Here is a 23766-nt window from a genome sequence, read left to right on the forward strand (position 1 = left end):
GGCCACCCGGGTGCCCCATGCACGGACCCCCTGCTGCAGGACCACCCGGGCGCCCCACGCCTAGGACCCTGCCGCGGGGCCCCACGTGCCGCCCCACGTGCCGCGCCCGCCGCTTGGCCCCGCCCCTCGCCCCGCCCCCCGGCCCCGCCGCGCGCCGGGACTACAAGTCCCAGCAGGCCGCGGCGCGGGAAGGGGCGGGGCTTGCTGCCGGCCGCTTCCGGGCTCGGCGTGAGGAGGGAGTGAGGGAGCGGTAAGATGGCGGCGGCGGCGGTGCTGGAGTTCCAGCGAGCGCAGTCCCTGCTCTCCACCGACCGCGAGGCCTCCATCGGCATCCTCCACTCCATAGGTGAGGGCGCCGCCGCCCGCCCGCGCCCCGCTGCCCGCCGGCCCCCCGCCGGCCGCCCGCCGCCACCGCCGCCCGCCGCCGCCGGCTGCTGACTCACCGTGCGCGCCGGACGGGAGCGCGGCCTGGGCCCGCCGGCTCGGGCCGGCCCCGGGCCGGTCCCTGCCGCGCGGGACGGGCGCCGCCGCCGCCCGCCGCCGCCGCCACCTCCGCGGCTCGGCGCCGGGGCGCGGGGGGCGGCCGCGGCCCGGGGCACCGCGGGCAACGCCGCCCCGAGCGGCCGCGGGAGCCGCTGCCCGTCGCCGCCGCGGCTCCGGCGGGGCAACCGGCCGGGCCCGGGCCTGGGGGCGAGCGGCGGCGGCGGCGGCGGCCGTGGGGGGAGCCGCCGGGGGCGGCCGAAGTTGCGGCTCGCGCGGTGCCACTTGTGGAGCCGGGCGGCTCCAGCCCCGTGTCCGGCCCGGGCGCTTCATCCCCCCGCTGCGGGAAGCGAGGGGCGGCTCGGGGCCGGGACGGAGCCTGCAGCCCGCGGCGCGACAGGCTGCTGGCGGGAAGCGGGGGCACTTGCACGCCTTAAAATGCGCGATGCTGCTTTTTGACCCTGTCGCGGTTCTTCCTTGGCAGGTGGCGAGGGGCTGCTTGCGGAGCTGCTTGCTTGCGGGGTTTTTCGTAGCGTTCGTCGCCGTGTAGCACCCGAGGGTTGCGCTGGTAGAGGAGGCCTGCGGTACGTGTAGTGAGGTGCCCTCGTACCCTGAAGGGTTAGGCAGCTCCGCTGGAGCCGGCGTTTCTTCGTGCGATACTGAAATCTGTCACCTCTTTAAATGACCTCCGAAGCCACGCGCAAAAAGTTTTTTAGGAGTTTACTTCATGCGTGTTGTGTCTGGGGTTTTAACTTCCACGTGGTGCAAGACAGATGCTATTTACAGTGCTTACCTTTGCTGGGCTGACCCAAACTTACGGCAATGCCAAGGGGATAACTGTGCTACAAAAGCAAACGGTTCTTTAGCCGTTTGTGATGTGGGACATTCACCTTTATTAGGGGATCTGTGGTGTGCAGGGTAGGGAGGAGGAATGCCTTAGAAACGGGCCTCAAAAAGAATAACGCTGGATTCTCTTATCCTGTGGAGATTTCTGAAAAGATGCTGTGAACCGCGTCTTTTCGCTGTCTCCGGCAATTAATGTTTCTAGGCTTTTATATTAGACCTTGAAACTGGAATCGCAGTATGATCTTTAAAACTTTCTGGTCCCTCTTGGTTTTCTCTGGTTAATTAGCAGCTGATGTTCTCGAGTCTGTCGATGTGTCTACAGCATCCTCTCCAGTCAGCCTCAGTCAGAAGCAGTAGTTTGTGTTGCTGATTAGTGTAAGTTGGAGTTGACCAGAGGGTGCTGCTACAATAACTCTTCTGCTCGAGAGAAGTTACTTTGCTTCTGATACTGTGTATATTAAATTATGGGGACTAAAAGCCATAGTCAGTGCTCTGAGCCGGTGCTGAGAGCTTTAATTCCGTCCGTAGCGCTGGATATTATCTATCTGGCAGCAAAGGTGATGTCTGTTTACAAATTGGACTAACTCAGCTGCCCAGAGGATGCTGGAGATTAGTATTTACACCTTAGCAGCAGGTAACAGGTAGCAGATGGCATGGTATGTTTTGTGGATAATTTATATGTAATTGATGTTGGGTAAATACAGACTTTAGTGTTGCTGTGTGTTAGCTGACCCTTCTATGTACTTCAGAGCCAGAATTACTCATATTTCTACACAGAGTGCTGTTTAGATGATCAAAGTTTACTGTCGGGAAGTGTGTTGACTCTTGCACTCCAGTGTTAAAAGCAGCAGTTGTGATATCTGATACGCTACTGAGCAAAGAGGGTAAATGTAACAAGTTCACATGGCCTTAGTACAAATAATAAGTTGTGCTACATTTTGACCAAGTGATTGTAACTTAATACACAACGTGGCAACATCAGAAATTCCAGCACCACGCGTTCAAATTCTTTCATTTGGTTTTGTGCCTTCAGTGGGAGAGGGGGTTGTTGTTGTTGTTTTTTAAATAAAACTTGAACAGTTGGACAAGCTTAGTGAGACTGCTTTATAACTTAAAATGTATTCAGTGAGAATATGGCTGTATCTTATCAGCTGGATTAAAATCTTCATGACTTTTCCAGTATAGATAAAACGCTGTAGTATAGATAAAGCGCTGTTTATAAGCTATGCATTTAAACCTTCCACATAATCTGCTCTCCAGATCTTGCAGGCCAGGCTGAATTCGCTATTGCCTGTTATAATAGTTACTTTTTGGTGTCTTTCCAGGAAGTGACTGGTAATGATTATGTTCTAACTGAAATGGTATTAAAGGTAACTTTTCCACTCTTTTCTAGTGAAACGTGATGTCCAGGAAAATGATGAAGAAGCGGTGCAAGTCAAAGAGCAGAGCATCCTGGAATTGGGATCGCTTTTGGCCAAGACTGGGCAAGCAGAAGGTGAGCCTGAAATAAACTGAGGTACTGCGAAAAAGATATGTATGTGCAAATGAATCTAGCCTCCTTATTTCATAGGATAGAAATAAGAGCAGATTTAGACAGGAAAAGTTTCCTATCCTGTGAGAGACAGGACAGAAACTAGAAAACTAGATAAACAGTAAAATATTAATCTCGTGTTTCATGGCCCAATATTCCAAAAGATTGCTGATGCTTTGGAAAGTGTAGTTTATGAACCTTTGGCATGTAACCATTTTTGTATAAGTGAGTAAAGTTTTGCTAAGTTGTCATATGGGATATGAGAAATTTCTCTTGTGATTTGTTTTTAAAAATTTCAAACCCTTGTTTCAAATTAGAAAATTTGTCAAAAAAGCCTTTTCTCACCAGCAGTTTCTTTCTCAATTAATTGATTCATCTGCTGAAACAACATTACATCAGAAAATCCGTGGCCAACTCTACACAAGAGCAAGACTTGACAGTCCTCCTATTGTGAGTGTGAAAAGGCAGAAATGGAGTAATGTTCTCTATTCAATGGTCTTTGAGTAGGATCCGTTCATATCTCCTGTTTCCTGGAAAGCTCAAGGCAGCATGTTTGTTGTTTTGTGCTCAGCAGTTTTGTTTTGTTTTTCCTGAAGAATGCTCTTGCCTTTCGGGAGCACCTTTCACCTCAAGCATTTTAGAAGCTGATACACCACATCCGTACAAAGAGCGTTCTGTCTGTGGCGGACAGTTGGCCCTGCTATAGCCTTGCTGTTTTCTAACTGTGCACAACAATAATTCAGAATGTGAAGTGAAGCGTGTGTGCTTTTAACAAACTGAAACTGGTTGGGGAAAACAGGCCGGCAGAACATTTAATCAAACCGAAATTCGACTGGGATGCCAGAGCTAATGTTAGAGTGGTTCATAGAAAGCAGTGTGAGGTCTCATATAACAGCTGATCAAGATCGCCGTTTTATATTTAGTCTGAAACCTGTACCTTTTGTCCTGCTCTCTTTGTAAACATATATTTTGACTTGGTCCTTTAACTGATCTGCCCACATCTACATGTGTTTGAGCATTCTGGACACTGATCCCGCTGTGATTTGCAATTGAACAGAGCTTGTGACAAAGTAGATTACTTGCACTTAGAGCAATGCTGGAAACAAAGGTGCTATTCATCTTACCTAACTATAGATGCTCACAGCTGATTTCCTAGTCTGGACTGCCTTTATAGTCAGTGGAGAAAAATAAGCCCTTCCAGCGCACAGTTCATCTCTTCCTACAGTGAGCATTTAGTACAAGACAAGTGAAGCAGGCTGTAAAAGTGCCTATTTGTTTAACTGAATTTTAAAGGACCTTAGTCAGTTAGCTCAGGTAGAGGTGTCTGTGTTGTACATGTGGCCTTTGCGCTCGGATGTTTACTTCTGTAAAGATAACTAAACATGGCTTTGCTCCTGCACCAAGGAAGATTGTTTTGGGCTAGATAGAGGGAAATCCTGAGAAGAGCAATTGATTTCTCCAAGGAAATGATTTGATGTGGGTGGTGCTGGTCTACAGAAGCCTAAGAAAAGAGATCTCTTAGGTGCCTGATGGCTTCTTTACTGTTGCAGGATTTTGAGTATTTCTGAGTTTAAGCCTGACACACAAGTAGGAAGAACTTCAGTGTGTGCTCACGGGATGGCTAGCTAATAGATTTCTATGGGGAAAGCTAAGTCATTGAAAATGACAATGTTAATTTGTCAAAACCAGGTTTATGAAGGAGTAAATGTAAAATGTATTTGATATCTATTAAAGAGAACACTAAACTGCAGAGCAAGTATATTTTGAATGGAAGTAAATGGATCTGGCAACATTAAGAAGCAAGTTGCGTATTTGTAAATCAGAATGAGATCACCGTGTTGCGCTTTCTGGAGATTTCTGGTGAAGCTGAGGGAGGAAGAAAGGGAGATGCCACAGTTAAGAGATTCACCAGCCCTGTGGGAAAGACGCTGCCGCCTCCCTTTCTGTCATCTTTCTAGGGTGAAGTAGACTAGTAGAAGTGACAAGTAGTCAAGGCCAGCAACCTCTTCACCTGGTACAACTGTTCATAAAGACGCTAGCACAGGTAGACACACCGATCTTCATATCCAACGGGAGCGAATCCGGTTCCAGTGCTTGCTCCTGCGGACCCTAACAAGGAAATTATTGAAACAGTGCAGTTTCTGGCAGGAATGAGATAGATCCCGTTGTAGATCTCACCACACATGTTTTAGCTAGGGAAATTTCTTCAACAGATTCTAGGCATTGCATTGGCTTGTTGGTTACTCTGAAGTGGTAACTTCCCAGAGGTGAAAGGGTCTGTGAGTTGCAGCGTAGGGAAAAGATCGGCTCCAATTTGGTAGGATTTGACAGCTTTGACTGCTGTGGCACTGGGTGGCTGCGAGTGTAAAATGAATCTTTAGAGAATCTTTAGAGAACTAACCTTTAGTGGACTACTGTCTTCCTTTAAAAACAAGCAACCAAAAACAAATGACACTCTCTTTATCTGCTGGATAAAGAATAAGGTCGGAACTGGTAGATAATGACATTTTTTCAGACAGTGCTAGATTTTGTAGCGCTGCTTAAAACTATAGCATTGGAATAACTCCTTCAGGTCAGGAGTTCAGGTGTGTGGTGTGTTGGGTTGTGGAAGGGCTTTTTCTGAGGCTGAACAGCAGACTTCATTTTCCAGGGCTGCTGCTCATCAGCTCTCTAAAGCTGTCAATCACACCCCTTTACCGAGCATTGCTTTCACTTAAAAAAAAAAAAAAAAACCTAAAAATAGTTGACAGTTACATTGATGGGAAAGAGGAATTTCTATGGGAACTTTTGGCTTGCATGTCTGAATTTGTAGTTTGCAAAATGTATGGATTTCCTAGCTGGCGACTTGGAACTTGCTTTCTAATGAATTCTCAGGCAGCTGTTGAGCAAGTCTACAGCAAGATAAGGACTGCAGTATTTTTCTCGTGATTTTTGCTCTAAAGTTCCTTTCTTTTGTGAAAGAGTATGTTCTGCATTAAAAGAAAGCATATTTTAGTTGGTCTTGAGAAGTTGGCCTAATGCAGTAACCCACAATGTGAAAAGTGGCGCTGTGTGTTATTTGAGAATTAATGGGCTTTGGTGGAGTCTTATTTATTCTGGGAAACTGATAAGAAAGACTGAAAACTGTCTAATTTTTAGTTATAGGCCTCAAAGCTAAGGATCTAATGCTGTGACCTGAAAAGAAACGGACTTGCTCCCTGTGTTGAAACGCTGTGTTTTTGAGCACTTGTATTAGTTGCATCGGGGAAGAAATAAGAACATAAGTACCTGCCACAGCAGCTGCGGGGCAAGTCAAGGTTTTGCACTGCTTCTCTTCCAAGCCCAGCCAGCAGAGCTTTCTAAACTCGTGTCAAGAGAGATTTGAGAGTAGCTCTGTGCAAAACGAATGTATTTCGTGTGCCGTGACGCTAAAAAGCAGCTGTCCGCTGCTGGCGTAGTACTTTGCTTACTGTATGTGGAAACCATCGATGAAAATGTTTGCCTTTCGTTCAAACGATCAGGATTTGCGTGCGTAAGTGGTGCTGCAGATTGAGTAGTTTGCAGTGCAGTGTGTGGCCTCAGGGCGAAGGCAGCGCAGCTGAGATCGTGATCTGTCATGGGGCGGTGGGTGAACAGTGCTCCTTGCTGAAAAAAAGCTGACTGCTGATGGAAATTGTCATTCCGTGGGGCTCAATCTCTCGAGTTAAATTAGTACTACCTCGGTTCTAGAAAAATCTGCACGTTTATTTTTAGGCCCAGAGAAACTTTTCTGGCGTTTTACGCAGTGCCGTCATAATGACGTGTTGTGCTCCCTATGCAAAGTCCTAATAGTTTGTTGTAGAACGAATCATGGCTTGTTGTCCTGCTGTTTGGAAAATAAGGCTCCCCTAAGATTTAAAGGCACTCTCCAGATTAATAAGTTTCATTTGATCCAAAACTGCGCTTCCAGTTGCATGAAAATGTCAATACACCACCATTAGCAGCTGGGATAGACTACACCGTGCGTTCAATATCTTAACAGTGTAAGAAATGCAATTATATCAGACTTGATTTAGTTTTTAAAATAAATAGGTCGAAAAAGTAAAAAAAAAACTTTTTTAGGCATTATTAAGACGTTCTTATAGGATAATTCTTTTGCGTTAATACTAAATGAAATATGAAACAAACCTTGTTTTCAGCTGTCTTCAATGGGATCCTTCAAAACTGAAATTCTGCTGATGCTCCTCTATATACTAGGCGAAATAAAGCTGCACTGAAGGCTTTCATTTTAGTTTTGATTCCGATACAAATTTGGTATGAGGTATAATTAAGGTTTCTGACTTGTTCAGTACAGTTTTTTGTTTTTACTAGCAAATCCTGAAAGCATGGTGGTGCCAGGTCTAGCCAACGCTTGGATGAGGCTTAAAATTATATGGGAAATAAGTTGTGATTTCAGCGTGTGACCCCGCTACCTTATGAGTCAGCGCTGAACCATGCACTTGCATGGTGCTAGTCTGCTGAAAGTATCATCTTCCCCATGTATGTAAACAGCCATCAGCCCAACTTGCCGCTACAGACCGTGTGTTGTTTATCGCAGGAGAAGACTTTTAACTTGTTGTGCTGTGCAGGTTCCACCACGTGCGTAACTACCTTCTGCTTCCTTGAATTTTGAGTCCCGAAACTGCTGTGATGTTGCCTGCCGCATTCCTTCGGTCTGTAGGCTGGAATGACATTTCAGTGTATTTCTTCGTAAAGAAAGGCGTTTCCTTTGTTAGCTTGAGACTCTGCGAATGTAAACTAATCGGCAGACTAATGCAACCAGTTGAGTAAGCGAAGATCTAATCAGATAACGTGGGTAGTCGAAGCACTAAGAAATGGAACTTTTTCAGCCGTGGAGTGTATCTGACTTTCTAGGGGTGGGTAAGTGTGGCAGATGAAAAATTTAAATTGTAGGTCAATAAAGCGTGCTTGAACTGTAAACTCCGTTGCCTGTTTTATAGAAAAATCTCAAAGCATTTAACAGACACTTAGATCTTTAAAATGTGCCTGAGGCAAGCATAGTTAAAAACAGTTTTATAACTGGGTTAGCCAAAGTAACAGAAAATGTACTCTCTGTGGGTAAGACTGGAACCCACCAGTCGTCTTTGCCAGTCCCCTCCTTTACTTCAATACACTCCCTCAGGTGACATTTTCACTGTTTTCCTGTACATGATGTTGAGAGGCTGCTATAAAATGTTGGGTGTAGTAAATATTGCTGTGTAGAGACACGTGCGATGCTCCAGTTGCTGTATAACTTTTGGTTGTGTGGCTGTATTTCATGACTTGTTTTTTTCCTGTATGCAGAACTGGGAGGACTTCTGAAGTATGTTCGACCCTTCTTGAACTCCATCAGCAAAGCGAAGGCAGCCCGCTTAGTCCGATCTCTGCTTGATTTGTTCCTTGATATGGAGGCAGCAACAGGACAGGAGGTGAGATTTAAATTTGGCAATAGTCTGTTCCTCAAAAGCGTGTAGCACCGGTACCTGAGCTACTTTGCTTTACACTGAAGAATTGTTCGTGTCAGGAAACAAATTCATTTAATGCATTTGGATATAGTCTATTAATAAAATATTACATAATTCACTCAGAACCATGTTTTTCTGCAAGCCTCATCCTGCTCTTACCCTGAGCGTTTTTCTTTGTTTAGTGTTGCTTGCTGTTGAGTGTAGAGCATTCGTAGTGTTTTAGAGCGTGAATAGCGTTTGTGATATTCAAGGTGAGATGTGCTATACCTACTCCAAGGAATAAGTGGGAGCAGCATATGATGACACAGAGCTAGAGGAGCAAGTGTTTAAGGTCTGTTGAGGAGCAGGTGGGATTAGAAACTGGTGTTACTTAGCATCCTTCAACTGGAGACTTCAGGGTGCTTTGTATGGGGACACAGCGCAGTGAAAGTTATTTTACAAAGGGCTTTTGAGGCTTGAGTTGCTTGTGAAGTAGGAGTGGAAAATATTTCGGAGCTACCAAGTGTAAACTACTTCAAGTGAATGAACTTATCTCTCCTTATTCTGAGGCCTGGTGATATCACCACTAGAAAACTCATTCAGTCGAAGTGCATAGTTAGGTTTTATTTCATTCTCATTAGCTCCCCGGAATAGGGATTTTTTTTTTTTTTAGCCAAATGACTGTTGGTTATTTGGGAATGGGGGAAGGAGAGGAGTACTGACAGTACCTTTTGTCCTTGATTTAACAGAAGAGATTAAGGGAGGAAGTGAATTGGGATGGAGGGTGGATGTGCAGGCGAGAAGAAAACCCCTTAAAGGGCAGGGGAAAATCACTAGCTTCCGACTTTTTCTAAAGATATCTTGATGTAAATGATGATATTTGGATGCAGTTGCAAAAGGTGCCGTTTCATGACAAGAGCTCAACTTGGCGTAACGCTGATGGAGATGTGATCCTGTTAGTCAAAACATTCATTTTCAGATGTATTCGGAAGTCAAGCCCAAAACATTAATGAACTGTAACACCTAACCTGCAAGGTCCTTGATACAGCAGTCCTGGATACTTTACTGCCTCACGAAAATTCAGAGGGACAACTCGTTGCTTCCCCAATGTAACGTTTATCGAGACTCCCAAGAGTCCAGTAAAGTGATAGGATTAAAAGTTTTTTCCTACTCCTAATACTCTAGCTATCACAATGCAAAAAAAAAGAAGCCACCTCATCATGGTTTTTCATAAACTGTCCCCATTTAATCAGAAGTGACAAGGAGCTGACAAGTCCTGCACTGTACAACAGCAGCAGATCTGCTCCACAAACAGCTGGCATTTTGGAGACCTTGGATAAAGGTGTTCCTGAGCCTAACACTTTAGGATGACTTGTTGTATATAATAGGCCGGTACTAATTGGGAACGTGACTGCTTCATTCATCAAGGGAATGTCAGTGATCTTAAAAGTGTGAGAAGCCAATTGGTTCCTTTACTCTGCTTTGAAGCTATAGATAAAACTTCCACTGTCACCTACTGACTAGCTATGGGCACCTAACTCCGTTGTAAATAGTGGAGTCTGGGCATCTCTGTTGCTTTACACCTTTAGTAGTTTTATATTCTATTTATTTGAGGGCTGTTATTTTGTACTATGTCATGCATACACAGTGCGACTTATATTTAGGCCATAAAACACATGCGCTTAATTTTTCTTTCCTTCTAGAGCAATTAAAAATTTTGTTCTTTCCACGGCCAAATGAAATAGTGCAAAACAGGGCTGGAAGAGACCTCAAAGGCTTTTAGTCCATCCTTTGCCCTAAGGCAGAGTCAGTTCTCACATACCCAGATGTTTGTATTTCAAACAAAAACACAGCTGTTTAAGATATACTATTAGGATTCCAGCAGTAATTTTTAACTGGTGAAACTTCAGAAACCAGATCTTTATTTTCATATTACAGTGTGGGAGAGTTGTCATTGGTGGTCAGAAAAAGTTATTGGAAGCCAAATGCATTAAAAAAGCAATGGAAGAAGGTGGTCTCTTTGGTTTTTGGTTCTTTTTTTTGGTGACAACTGAAGCTTAAACTACAACTTAGTTGCCTTCTGAACTTCAATTTCTGTTGCAATATGTGTTACAAGTGGTATAATATAGTGACCATCAGTTACAAGGAGCAGGAAGTTAATTTAATAACGAGAATAATGAAAGTATTTTAGCACTGGCTATAGTCATTCTATCTCATTTTGCTTGACGTTCCTGTGAGCGTAGACTGTGGTGTCAACGTGATGATACCTTGAAGCCAAAGTGTATTTTGTGTGATTTCCGTTGACTGCTTGCTTAATAGAGGTCACGTCACTTTGCGCTCTTGAGCTGCTGTTCTAGTCAGTGGTAAACTGCACGTTAGCTGGGTAAGACTGAAGCTAATGGTTCATCAAAACACTTGGGGTAAGCATATTAATTACTACCAAGTCCTCTTATTCTAAGGCTGCTGGCTAATCTCCAGGCTCATTTAAAGTAAAACTGATTTGATGTTTAGCCGTGCAGGTGCTTGGACTGGTGTGACTTATTTCCTTCAAGTGCATTGTGGAGATTCAGGCTTTGTTGTATTTTTGTGTTGCTTTGTAGGAAATGATTGAACCGTACTGCTGTTTTAAAGAGGGGCAGCAGAAGGCTTTACAAATTTCTTTCTGCTCCCTTTAAGGTTGACCTGTGTTTAGAGTGTATTGAATGGGCCAAATCAGAGAAGAGGACGTTCCTACGCCAGGCTTTGGAGGTACGTTACATTGTGGATCCCAAACCTATGTAAAAGCATCTTCCCTTTATCAGTTTTAACTTATGTAAAAGTAGAGAACTTCTAGCGTGTTGCCCGTTTCTTTGTATATGTAATGGAAAGACAATCAAGATTATTCTAAGGTTAGCAACAGTTCTTGAATAGCTGCAATTTTACCCATGGTATTTAGATCTAGCTGATCTTCCAAATGGTAGATCTTGCAGAATTAGGCAGTATGATGTAGTGAATACGATACTAATTTAGTGAAATCTGTGCAGATAAGAACAGAAAGTTTAATTTTACACAATAAATCTGTACTACCTTTCTCTGGCTTTCCTCACAGCAGTTCCTTTTCTGTTCTCCAGGCGAGGCTGGTCTCTTTGTACTTCGATACCAAGAGGTACCAAGAAGCACTGCAGCTAGGTAAGCTTCCCGCTAGGTGGTAGTAGTAGTTCTTTGCTTTGAAATTAGCCTTGAGGCTGACGCAAGAAATGACCAACTACTGTCGTTTGATAAGTTTTTGTGGGACTTGGATGTTAAATTCTCAGTGCTGTACCGAATCTGCCGTCTTTTACTGTAACTTGGTGGCAAAAGCTTTATGAGATTTTGTCATTCTCGCCATGTGTTAATTTCAAATAATTTTGGAAGCAAAGGGGAAATGTCATCAGGTTTGGCTCCTGCTGTAACACATGCAGTGTACTGCTGTGTCCAGTGGGATTGAAGGGAGAAACAAGCATTCTTAGGCTTGCTCAAAAATGGCCTCTATAAAAAAAATTAGTAGTAATGCCGGGAAACGGCAAACCTCTAAGGACATAATTAAACAACCTCTTGTGAAGTAGCATAAGGCTTTAGCAATTTGCTTCCCCACCACCTGAGATATGGTAATTAAGCCCGTGAACTCTCCTACTCTGCTATAAAGCAGAGTAAAGCAGGTCATCTTACACAGCTGAACTCCCTTTGGTGCTTTACAAATGCTCATTTTGCAAATGACTGCAGTAATGTAAGATGAGGTTTTAGCAGGCTAAAGGGTATTTGCGCAGACTTCTCTGCCAGCTCAGCAAGTGGGTTGAGTGGGGTTAAGGGATAGCTGCCTTGACATGGACAGAAGTGCTCATGTGGGCAGTGGTGAGGCTTCACCAGGGACCCATAACTGTGGCAGCGAGAACACGTGGGATGTCCAGTCACCCGGATGACTTGTATCTGATCAGAGTGTAAAGTTATGTTAAGTACTCTGATACATGGACTTCAGTATCAAGTTAGAGTTGGTCTGCATAGACATGTACTGACCTCGGGTTTAAACTGATCTGAATCCGCACACCAATGCTGTGCTTAATTAATTTAATGACTTGAATGACAGCAACACAGGTTAGGGAGTTGTGAATGCCTTTACCTACTCCAAAAGCCCTATCCAGATATCACCGTTTTGAGCTAGCATTGCCATGTGTCTGGCCAAGAAGGCCTGGTTGTGTCTACAGCTGAGGGGAGCAGATGCCGAAAGAGAGTCTCTACAGGATGTTTCTGGAGAGGGTCCCTTCCTTTCCACCTAGTCGTGCAGGTTCAACTGTGGTTATCAGCTTCTTCCAAGGACAGCAAGTGGGGATGAGGTTCTTATCTCTGCTTGCTTCCTACGAGAAGATAAGGGAGAAGACCTGAATTTGATCTGTAGATGTCTTGTGCTTGAAACATTCCTTCCTCATCCCAGATTCTTAGGAGTTGCTTCAAAATCCTCAGTTCTCACCCTAGGGAAATGAAATGGGAAAAGGCAGTATTTCAGGTTTGCTTGGAGCTCTGAATGTGAATGGTAAATCATACTGTCCTCTGGGAAAGTGGTATCAGAATGACAGTCCAAACTGAACAACCCATCCTTGACTTTCTGTTGAGTGTCTGCTGCCCGTGATGAGGTGGCAGAGACACACTGTCCATGTCTCCAATTACTCTCACTGCCCTCTTCCACCTCTAATACAGACCTGGTTTGTTCTTCTCCAGTTCTGGATTAACACTGATCTACTATTATTTCTTCTCTTTTGTTTGGGAGCAAATTCCTGTTATTGTTCCTGTTGGAACAACAGGTTGTGTAAGCCTAGCCTCCCTTCCTGAAAGCCGGTACTGCTATGGGAAAAGAGAGTCTGGAAAGTCTGTTGGTTTGCGTGGTCGCTGGTAGTGGATGCAGAGCAGGTTACAAAGGTTCTTGTTCTTCCCCATCGCTAGGTTCCCAGCTTCTTCGGGAATTGAAAAAGATGGATGACAAAGCACTGCTGGTGGAGGTGCAGCTGTTAGAAAGTAAGACTTACCACGCCCTGAGCAATCTGCCAAAAGCAAGAGCAGCTTTAACCTCTGCACGAACTACGGCCAACGCAATCTACTGTCCACCTAAACTGCAAGCAGCGTTGGACATGCAGTCAGGTAAAGCCCTTCAAGAGGAGGGCAAAGTCTAGGACTAGTCATGCATCAGTTGACTGATATTTGTTCTTTCCTGAGTGAATCATAGAAAATGAGGCTAGACGGGGCCTCAGTACATCCACTAATCTGCCTGGCTGCCTCAAGGCAGGATCAACTATAACTACATTGTTTCTGACACGTGTTTATTCAGACTATTTTTAAAAAAGTCTAGTGATGGAGATTCCATAACCTCTCTAGGTTACACCATGTTGGCGTTACTGTAACATTGTTTCTGACCTAATTTGCAAGTGCTTACCCAAAGCACCCGGACCTTGTCTGTCTTAACCACTCCCCAAATTCCCTGTTAGTAGTGTCTACAATATAAGATGAACAACGGTGGGAAAGATGAGGCATACAAGAACGGGGCACTGATCTTTTTTCAGTAGAACCCCAATTTTTGTGGAGGTTCTTCTGAGTTTGCTACCCACTGTCCTCAACAGAGGACATGGATGCTCAGCATTTCTGACAGAAATAAGGTAAAGGGGGGCACAGGAGAAAGGATTCCTTTTACTGAAGTGCCGACGAAGCACTGGGCAAACAGATTCCTTTCTCTTCTTCCAGTCACGCTCAGAATTAACTCCGATATCTGTCTGTCGTTCCTTTCAACAGGTATTATCCATGCAGCAGAAGAGAAGGACTGGAAAACAGCCTATTCATATTTTTACGAGGCATTTGAGGGATATGATTCTATTGACAACCCAAAAGCCATCACTGCACTGAAATACATGTTGCTGTGCAAAATCATGCTTAACATGTAAGTGGCAAATGATTCTCCGAAGGACGCTTCCTACATTTAAATGAGAAAGACCTATCCTATATAAGGCACTCAACTAAGAACGCTAAAGCAAACAAGCTTTGCTCTTTGTGTTTGTTTATAACTTATTCAGTGTTTCTGATACAGTATTGTTTGAAGTTCAGTAATTGTCTATGAATTGGGAATTTTTGAGACACACACAGATTTAAGCTGGTCATCCTGTTGAATAAATGCTCTCTTCCCTTCCTTCCCCTGTCTAGCCCAGAGGATGTGCAGGCATTAGTGAGTGGAAAGCTTGCTCTGCGGTATGCAGGAAGACAGGTATAGAAACATAATCCTTTCTATCTTCCTATTATTTTTGAGAATATTGTGTTGTTCTTTTTGTCAGGTATTGTTCTTTTCATACCAAAAAGTCCTACTTCAAGTCCCAAAAGTTTTGCTTGCTGATGTGCTTAGGAATTTAATACCGTCATTTCTGAGCATCCCGAGCCAGATCCAGAACTGATTAAATTACCATAAGTGAATTTACTTCAAAGGAAATACGGTGATTTTCACCACCTGAGAATCTGGCCCTTCTCACTCCATTTTCTCTTTATGTTCTCCTCCCTGACTTCTTTATGAACTACTAAACGTCTAATGCTGTAAGATACTGTCATCTCAACTCTAGCCAACTGCTCTGCAGCCGCAGATCTGTTGTATTTAAATCGGAGTTACACATTATATTTACTTGTATTGTAGCAAGTCCTGAAAATCTGTTCGTAGCGGTGTAGCTGAGCAGCTTGAGACCTAGATGACTGTAAGGTGGAAGCCAAGCAGCTGGGGACTTGTTAAAATCAACTGTTTAGTCTAACATGTCAACATGCCAGTCTGTGAATGCCACCCCCGTGTTAAATCCAAGAATGCTTATATAAAGGAGCCAGGAGTGCCAGGGTCTGAGCCAGGCTTGCACAATGATGCCTTCAGTGGCTTTGGTTAGTCAGGTATTTGCTTTGATGCAGGAGCTGATGCCCACCTACCTCTCAGAGGACTGGGGAGGCTGTTTAGTAGAGGAGGATGAGGGCAGAAAGCCCAGGGACCTGGAAAAGAGCCTGAAGTGGAAGATTGCATTATCCCTGCTGGAGCATGAAGGGCAGCCCTGGTCCTGCTTCATCCCTTTCTCTTCAGTGACTGCTGAGTTAGAGGCTCCTTTCGGGCGCTGAGGAATCTCAGCTGTTCTCTGCGCTGTTCTCCTGAAACAACAGTGATCACAAGTTCCTGCAGCAGCTGTGAAGACTGAGGTTAGGGAGCAGAGAGAAAGTGGACAGCCTTGGGGACAGTTCAGTGAGAGAGATGATAACGGAAGCCTGGGCCTCGTGCACCGTTGCCTCCAGGCTGTCCTCGTTTTCTAATGGCGCTTGTGCCTCTCACCACTTGGAAACTATTGTTCCAGTGATGTTACAATTCTGTATAGTATAAATATGGCAGTTTGGCTGTGCCTGGGTTTTCTTCCTTTCAGCAACTGTTGGGCGGACAAACGTTTTTTGATGCTGTCCATGATAGGGTATCGGTAAGACTTCTGCCGTGCTTCTGTTCCTCAGTGGAGGCAATGCTATGTTCTGAAGGGAGAAATACAACTTAAGGGCTAAAAGTGGCCATGTTCACAGGTCAAGCAAGTGCCAAAATGTGCATTTTCCTTAAAAATTGTATCTTACTTGCTCCCAACCTGCAACCCGATAGGACCTGCAGCTGGTATTCTTAAGCATTGCAAAACTCGAGTTCTTTGTTGCCATGAAGCTGATTTCATGCTGTGTGTCCTGCAGCTGTTTTATACGTTCTCCTTATTAGCAGCTGTTCTTACTCAGTGTGTATGGAAGTAAAATTGACAGGGCTTTGTAGCAAAAGGAACATTCCCTCTGCTTCTTAAGCACATTTTCTATAAACTGCACAGTTGTCGTAATAGCACTGAGAGGAAGGCATCCAGAAAAATAACCTACTGTCATTTTCTTTCTTTCTGCAGACAGAAGCATTAAAATGTGTGGCACAGGCCAGTAAGAACCGATCACTGGCAGATTTTGAAAAGGTGAGTCAGGAGCAAGATAGAAAGCGGGGATTGGCTGGACAAAACGTTCAGAGCCTGTGTGGAAAGTTGTAGGAGCTTTTATATTCCACAGCACGAAACTGTAACAGCATTCATAGAAAGCACACAGTGTGCCAAGTACAGTCTGACTGAAGCAAATACCCCACGATAATCAATGGGTTTGGTTCTTGCAGCATGGGGAGGAGTAGTCTGCTTGAAACTAGATTTGGGGTTTTCAGACAGCCAACTCTGAACCAGTTTCCTGTAATTTTGGTGCTGTTCTTTGGGATTCGTACCTTCTTAAAAGAGCTCCTGAATACAGCAGGAACGCTGCAGAGATAAAGGAGAGAATTCCCATGTCAGGAAACAGTTCTGTTGTGCTGTTTCCTGAGTGAAAGCCAGAGATGCTGGCTTGCGAAGCTCCAGCAGTGCAAAGATGGAAGATACTTGCTGCCAGGTGCTTAAAGGCCATTAGGTTGTCATGACCTCCTGGCCTCATAGCTAAGTCATGGGATTGGATTAACCACTGATGCTGTACTGGGCAGGGAGGGAAGGCTGTATTTCACCCTCCGAGGGCCTTGAGGACAGGAGACCAGTTGCTATCTGAATTATTTGCTCCCATCGTGTCTCCTGCAGGCTCTGACAGACTATAAGGTGGAGCTCAGGGACGACCCCATCATAAACACTCACTTGGCTAAGCTCTATGATAACTTATTGGAACAGAATCTGATCAGAGTCATCGAACCCTTCTCCAGAGTACAGGTAAATGTTTCCAAAAAGAAGTGCTTGCACCTCTGTCCCCTGCTGTTGGTGTGCAACTGATGAGGGACTTGCTCCTATACAGAATACTTTTTGCTCAGAGTAACCTCTGATAGCTGCTCGGCACATGCAGAGCTCAGAATTCATCAAGTTCAGCTGAAAAATAATAAATAAAGGGCTGAGGGGAACTTGGGAAGACCCAGAGTTCTGAAAGCATTGTCTTCACTTATTTACTGCATGCTAAAAGTTGGATATCCTTTTAATGCTGAAGGTAATGGTGTTTGGCTTTTAAAGGGCTCTTTTAGGGAGGGGGTAAAGCTGGAATAATACTAATCTTGGAGATGAAATGCATTATTTCATGTTTAACAGTGAAATGACTTTCACTGTCTGGCTCATGCCTAGTCCATCTTCAGTTAGAATTGGATATGAAATCTGAAAGAGATGAAGCTGTAAAGCAAAGCCGTTGTAGGTTTTAGGCCAGAGTGCTGACAGGTCCTTTAACTGTTGTGTGGAAGAGCCCCATACCTGTGTTGTGTGTCAAAGGTACAGCTAAAGATTCATTTAACTGTATTGATCTCTCTTATAGATTGAACACATATCCAGCCTCATCAAGCTCTCAAAGGTAAGAACGTTGCTAGAAATCAGTGGCATGTCTTAAGGGCAAAGGAATTGAGAGGTCAAATTGCATTTACCGCCAGGAGATAAACGGAGGATATTAAACTTGGCAGGTCGGCTCCACAGCAGTTTGAGGCAAATATCACTCTTGAGAGCCGAACTTAACACCGACAGTTTCCAGGGGTCATTGAACTGGCTGCCTCTACACTAAGACTTCCTTGTAACATCACCTTCCTTCGCATGGGTCTTATTCCCTTTGTCAGCACTTGTTTCCTTACTGAAGACAGATCTTCCTCTGCTCTTGTAACTCATGACCACCTCGGTCTACCCTGTTGACCTGCATTTAATCCTCTTGAGCCTGCCCAGAGGAATCTGTCTGAGACTCTTAAGATATGGGATCCAGCTAGTCGCTCTGGTTGGAATTTCGTTAGGGATGTGTATGTCACACTGACTGTTGTACAAACTGCTTTAAAGACAATCCTAACCAATTTAAATCTTAGGAAAATCCACTGTAGTCTCCAGTCAGTTGCATCCAGAAGTGCTTTTGCCCTGTACTGTCATTAAGGCCTCTGGGTTTGGAACTGTCGTGGGCTCCAGCCTGCACAGCTGTTATATCATCTCTCCTCCTTTTATACCTGTGAAGCCTTTTCCTAGCCCAGCCCTTGGTGTTTAGCACATGCTTAGTAGTTTGAGTAAAAACTGGACTGCAGTTGTTTCTTAACTACAGCTGTGTGTCCTCTGTCCAGAGAATGGAAGAGGAGGAACTGACTCCCATGGGGCCCCTGACAGGCACTGGGCAGCAGATAGTCTCAATATCGAGTGGCTTGCATACAGCTTGGCCAGCACTTGACTAAGTATTCGCTGAACCAGGCTAGAATGCTCCAAAACCCCTAGTGAGTCCTGCTTCTGTGAAATGCCAGATGCATGGTCTCCTGTGGAACGGGAGGGCAAAGGCATCCTGGTGCTCTCATCATTAAAAGTTAGTGCTTACTATCATAAGCCTTAGATAATTGGAAATTATCAAAGCAGCGTGCAAGGAGAGATCTGTCCTGATGTCATGTTCTGTGATAAAATAGCTTCATTTAAGCATTGCTTATATCCTGCCAGGGCTGTCGAGTGTGAAGTAGTAAAATTCACAGTTCTTTGTATAGTTCCAGGAGACTTTTAATTCTTCTGCTTCGATTTCAGGCTGATGTAGAAAGGAAACTGTCACAGATGATCTTGGACAAGAAATTTCATGGTGAGTCTCTGCATCCTTCAGTCTCGACTCTTGCCACCCACAGTGAGGTCATGTATAAGAAAGCTGTGGCTAGCCTCCTCTTCATCACAGCATCTTTGAGCCTCAGGTGTCCTCCTTAGACTGCTCTTACTTCAGACGGCAGACAGGCAGGCTAATGGGCACTGCAGGAAGAGATCCCAGCGATGGGTTTATCTGTGACATGGAGTAACCAGTAGTTTAAGTGCTCCCCTTGAGATGAGTCTTCTACCTTGCCTACTGTGACTGACCTTAAAATGCTGAGATCACTGGGTGGCTACTGGGAAGCAGTGTGTGTCTTACAGGTGGTTTCCACCATAAGCCAGAAAGGCTCTCCAGAAGTTATACCTGCTATTGTCACGAAGGCTCTTTGCATCTGCCTTCATTAAGCTTGAGGATTAATTTCTCACAAATTAGAAACCATAATTAATTCCTTATTTGCTGTGACTGCGTCCAAGGACAGTTGTGAGGCCACTGGTGGGCTATCTAGCAAAGATGCGCTGTTCTGCCTTGGTGCTTATTGGAATATGTTGCTTATTACTGAAGCACCTGCTTCTCAGTAAATCCTCTGCCTTTGTGAGGTGGTCTGTTAGCAGCCGTGAATCATTCGTACTGTTGAGCTGTTGCTCTTCAAGCCGGGCAGAGATCCCGCAGTTGATCCACTCTGGCAAATAGCGATGCCAGTCTGAACCCCTGCCCGTTGTCCGCAGCGTTCACGAGGCAGCTGCGGAGATGAGAGCTGGGTGTGACGCAGAGCACGTGGTGCCCCCAGCTGTTGTCTTCCCGCCCTTCCTCTGCCATGTGGACTTGCTGAAGAAGATCAGCAGGTCCTGGTAGGATAGAAAGATGGCTTTGGGAGTATGGCCTGTAAAACGAGAATGGTCACCGTCCCCAGTTGATTTGCACTGAGAGCGTTTTGTGCAGGAACGCTTCTTAACGTATTGGTCAGGGCACCCACGCGGCATAATTGATTGGTTTGGTTTTGTCTGGGACCACAAGAGGCTGCTCCGCTAATGAGCCCTCAAGGAAACAGCTCCGTTCTTGTTTACGTCGTCCCTAGTGTCAGCTCAGAAAGCCCTCTCGATATGGCTGAGCAAGATGAATAGGAGCTAGCTAAGAGAGACGTTGGTTAGAGAAGAGCTCAAAAATTGCAGAACCCAGCTGCAGTGCCCATCTGGCACCTGGAAATAGTTTAATTAAAAATAGCGTCTTTGCCTTCCGCCAGTGTCTGGCGGGCTGAGCCACGCTGCTCGGCGCATGGGCCTTGAGGAAGCAGGTAGTTGTTAGGGGATGTGCAGCCGTAAATAATCTCCTCGATGTGTTTTCAGGCCCCTTTCCGGTCCCTTTATTCTGGGTAGGCTTCCGCTACTGCAGCCTGACAAAATCGGTCAGCTAGTCTAATAAAACACACGAGCCCCCTCCAAACCTGACGCGTGGGAGTGAACACTTGTTGGGTAGATCCCTGAATGCCTGACGCCCGGCAGACCCCTAGGAAACGATGTGATCTGCCGAGCGTTACACTGGTAACCGAAGCTTTGTGTTCGTAGGCATCCTTGACCAAGGCGAGGGAGTCCTGATCATCTTCGATGAACCCCCAGTAGACAAAACTTATGAAGCTGCCCTTGAAACTATTCAGAATATGAGTAAAGTAGTGGATTCGCTCTACAACAAAGCCAAGAAGCTAACATAGGTGAGTGCGTGCGGGAGCCGGAGGTCGCAGCTGCTCTGGACCGGCCGTTTCTCCTGGGCCGAGGTGCAGTCTGTGTCCTTGAGGCTTGCTTGCTTTCCTCTCGATTGACGTGGCTCTGTTTTCTCTTGCAGAGTTGAATTTGGTAGCTGTCATTTGGAGAGTGTGTGTGACAGGAGAGTGAAACCTTTGGGAAAATGTTAGGAGACTTTTTTCTTTGTTCTACTTTTCGCTTGGAAAGTTTTTAAACTTCCTCATCCGGTGCATCTTGTATTCCATACGATGCGTGTTCCAGTTTCCATGTAATCTTTACTGGCCGAACTTTGTATCTGGGGGGGGAATATTGTTTAAACAAAGAGGGTATTCTAAATAAAAGGAAAAAGGCTTACACTACCTAAACATGTGCTTTCCACTTCCTGAGGGATGTCAGAGAGTTAAGCAGGGACAAAGTTTTGTTACCGTTAGGTGCCCAAAACAGTTTGTTTCATCTCTCCCTCTACTCTGAAACCTGAGACCTACTGACGGTGTATAAGCAGCCAAGTTTATTCCATTTGTACTGAACCAAAAAACCCTAAATGTACAGACTGCTGGTTTATTTTTAAATCTCAGATAAGGCCTCTAATCCCCTCAAAAGCAGCTCCACAATGATTTTCCTGAAGGCTTTCGCACCCGAGGAACCCGCTTCAGAATTGTCATTGTGCCGTGCTAGCCCGGACCGACCCTGCGCAGCCAAAAAAATACTTAGTAGCGACAGCTGCAGCCACTGATTAGACCATTAGGCCAGTTTCTAGCAAAGGGAACAGCACAGGTTTCCCCTGGAGGCCTGTATTGCATGCTCTTGTTTTAAAATAGACTAGGTTTTAAATGTTTTAACCCTCCCCCCACCTGCATTGGTAGGAAGAACAGGTGAGCAGGTGTTCCCTGAGTATTCGCCTCCCTGCAAGAGCCAAAACCCCTCGTCCGGCGGGGAGGTGAGCTGCTGCCCTGGGCGCTGATCAGACTGTCGTTATTTACCTCTGCTGTATAGTGTTTCTTTTAAACATCTGATGTGAGACAGCTTGGCCCTTCTGGAATGACCTAGTGTAGCACTTGCTGGGGAGCTTCCTCGTTACTGTTCCAAAGTAATATATGTGGGGGGTGGAGCACGGTGTATTCCAGCATGTTTCATTTTATGGTGAGATTACTAGCTAGGTTTTAATGCCATTTGGGCAGTGTAAGCTTCTGCATCTCTGTCCTGCTAATCTTTGATTTTCTCCTTTCCCCTCTGTCTCCCTTTTTCTCCCTCTCCGCGTTTTCTTACTAAAGTTATATTTTGTAAAAGGATTCTGTTTTATCAAGAAATATTTTGCCTTCACACTGAATCTTAGACTGGCTGATTTTTTTCTGCTTTCTGTTCGCATTTTAACCTTCTCCAACATTTTTTTATTTTTATTTTTAAACTTTCCATCTCATCCAGTCAGTCAATGTTTGGGTTTTTGGCACCATCAATATCAAATGTACAAACGGTTCTTGCTAACCAACACCAGGTATATCTGATGTTCAGATGAGTTCCAATAAAATAATTTTTTTTTCAAAATCGGTCTCCTGTCTTCAGCTGTTGAGGCAGATAACGTGCATGGTTGGTGCAGTTCTCTTTTAGCTAAGGGAAGCGCGGCTCGCAACGCGAGTCCAGAGTTCACAAAAACATCTTCAGTGACAAGATGATATTTCTGAGACGCTGAGTGTAAGAGATCGTGTTTTAAGTAGCATCACAATAGATTTACGGATGGTTACCCATTCCTGGCACAGCAAGTTTGTGCTTTACAAACTTAAACGATCTTTAATCTGTGTTTCTTTCAATTATTAAGGTGAAAAAATTAAGTACATCTGGCCCGATGCACCTCTAGCCTTTCTTGAAAGTGCTCTAATTTCTGTCGGAGAAAGAGTCAGACTGTGGACAGCAATGCAATGCGTCTTAAGGCTAGAGAGGATTTTTAGTCTTCTGTCTAACCGATGCAAAATCTGCAGATTTCATGTGTCAAACCCGGACATCCCAGATGTAACATCTGGTTGAGCTAATGCAGGTCTTTCGGAAACAAATCTGGTCTTCAAATAACGACCTCAAGAGTTGGAAGAATCTGGCACACTGCTAGGTAAGTTGGTTGGTAGATTGTTCAGGCCACTTTTCTAGGTAAAAGGCATAAAGACCTTTGACTTTTTTATTTTTTTTTGGTACCTGCCTGTTTCTGGTTTGTTTCGGATTCCAGCATAAGCCCTTGCTACGCCTTTTGCACTAGACTGAAAAGCTGTCAGTGACCTTCCCGTCTGCACGTATTCCTAACCGTAGTCGGGCTGCCTCTCGGCTTCCCTAAAATTGAATCGAATGTCTTCGGTTTCTTGCTGTAAAACTCTTCCGAGCCCTTTTCAGCTTCCCCGCTCGAGAAGGGAAGCCGACGTGCTGCTCGCACAGCCGGGACCTGGCAGCCTGGCCACGGCCTTGGACCGGGAGGATGCTGCCGCCCGGCTTCAGGTGCCGCTTGCCTGGGCAGCGCTGGCTCGACGGTCATGCAGCTGCGGGCCTGCTGACATACGGCTGCGGTACTAACGCTCGTAGGCAGAAAAACGTAAAGGATTTAACTCCCGCTCTTACGCATGGCTTGGGTTTCAGCGGAAACATGTTTCTTAATAGGTTTTGGACTATATATAGCTTGTAAGATACTTCCCAAAGGCTGCTCTGGCCAGTTCACCGTAATGCCACTTAAGCAGCGTTTTTCCCTGGGGATGTTTAGCGGCGGATATGAATCGCCGATTTAGGTCGCTAATCATAGGCGAATCAGTGGAAGTTCATTCATGGAAACAGATCCGAAGCCTCGGTGCGCAGCAATTACGCTAGCAAACAAAGTGCGGAGGTGGAGGAGAGACGGGAAGGAGATTGCTGTAAAGTCGTGCATGCTTTTAGCAGCAACAGCATTCAGGTCTGGTTGCTATTTCTCCAAGGGCAAGAAAAATATATAAGGGGTCCTAAACTGGCAGCTAATGACTTGGGCGGCAGAGAGGCCTCTTTGCCGGAGGCCGGAGAATCGGACTTGGAGCGCCAAAGCTGCAGCAGGTCCGTGACGATGCTGCCTTCAACATAGCTGGGCTGTCTTGCGCTCGGGGAGGGAGTTTAAGGAGGGCTA

The 23766-nt window shown here is 45.2% G+C and overlaps 1 protein-coding gene across 1 annotated transcript; it reads left to right on the plus strand.

Moving 5' to 3' along the window:
• The first annotated feature begins 219 nt into the window (after positions 1-219).
• On the plus strand, positions 220-22184 carry PSMD11 (proteasome 26S subunit, non-ATPase 11). Its single transcript, XM_067312018.1, has 14 exons — positions 220-346; positions 2720-2821; positions 8159-8283; positions 10975-11046; positions 11409-11466; positions 13252-13446; positions 14092-14236; positions 14497-14557; positions 16233-16295; positions 16929-17054; positions 17638-17673; positions 18855-18906; positions 20469-20611; positions 20743-22184. The coding sequence occupies exons 1-13, from the start codon at positions 256-258 to the stop codon at positions 20609-20611; spliced, it is 1269 nt and encodes a 422-aa protein (XP_067168119.1). The 5' UTR covers positions 220-255; the 3' UTR covers positions 20743-22184.
• Positions 22185-23766: the final 1582 nt, after the last annotated feature.

The sequence above is a fragment of the Apteryx mantelli genome, chromosome 28 (genome assembly GCF_036417845.1).
Source record: "Apteryx mantelli isolate bAptMan1 chromosome 28, bAptMan1.hap1, whole genome shotgun sequence".
Taxonomy (NCBI): Eukaryota; Metazoa; Chordata; class Aves; order Apterygiformes; family Apterygidae; genus Apteryx; species Apteryx mantelli.

Coding starts and splice junctions, on each gene's coding strand:
- PSMD11 (XM_067312018.1), top strand. CDS start 256: ATGGCGGCGGCGGCGGTGCTGGAGTTCCAGCGAGCGCAGTCCCTGCTC. Junction 13,447..14,091: donor AGCGTTGGACATGCAGTCAG/GTAAAGCCCTTC, acceptor TCCTTTCAACAG/GTATTATCCATGCAGCAGAA. Junction 16,296..16,928: donor CACTGGCAGATTTTGAAAAG/GTGAGTCAGGAG, acceptor TGTCTCCTGCAG/GCTCTGACAGACTATAAGGT.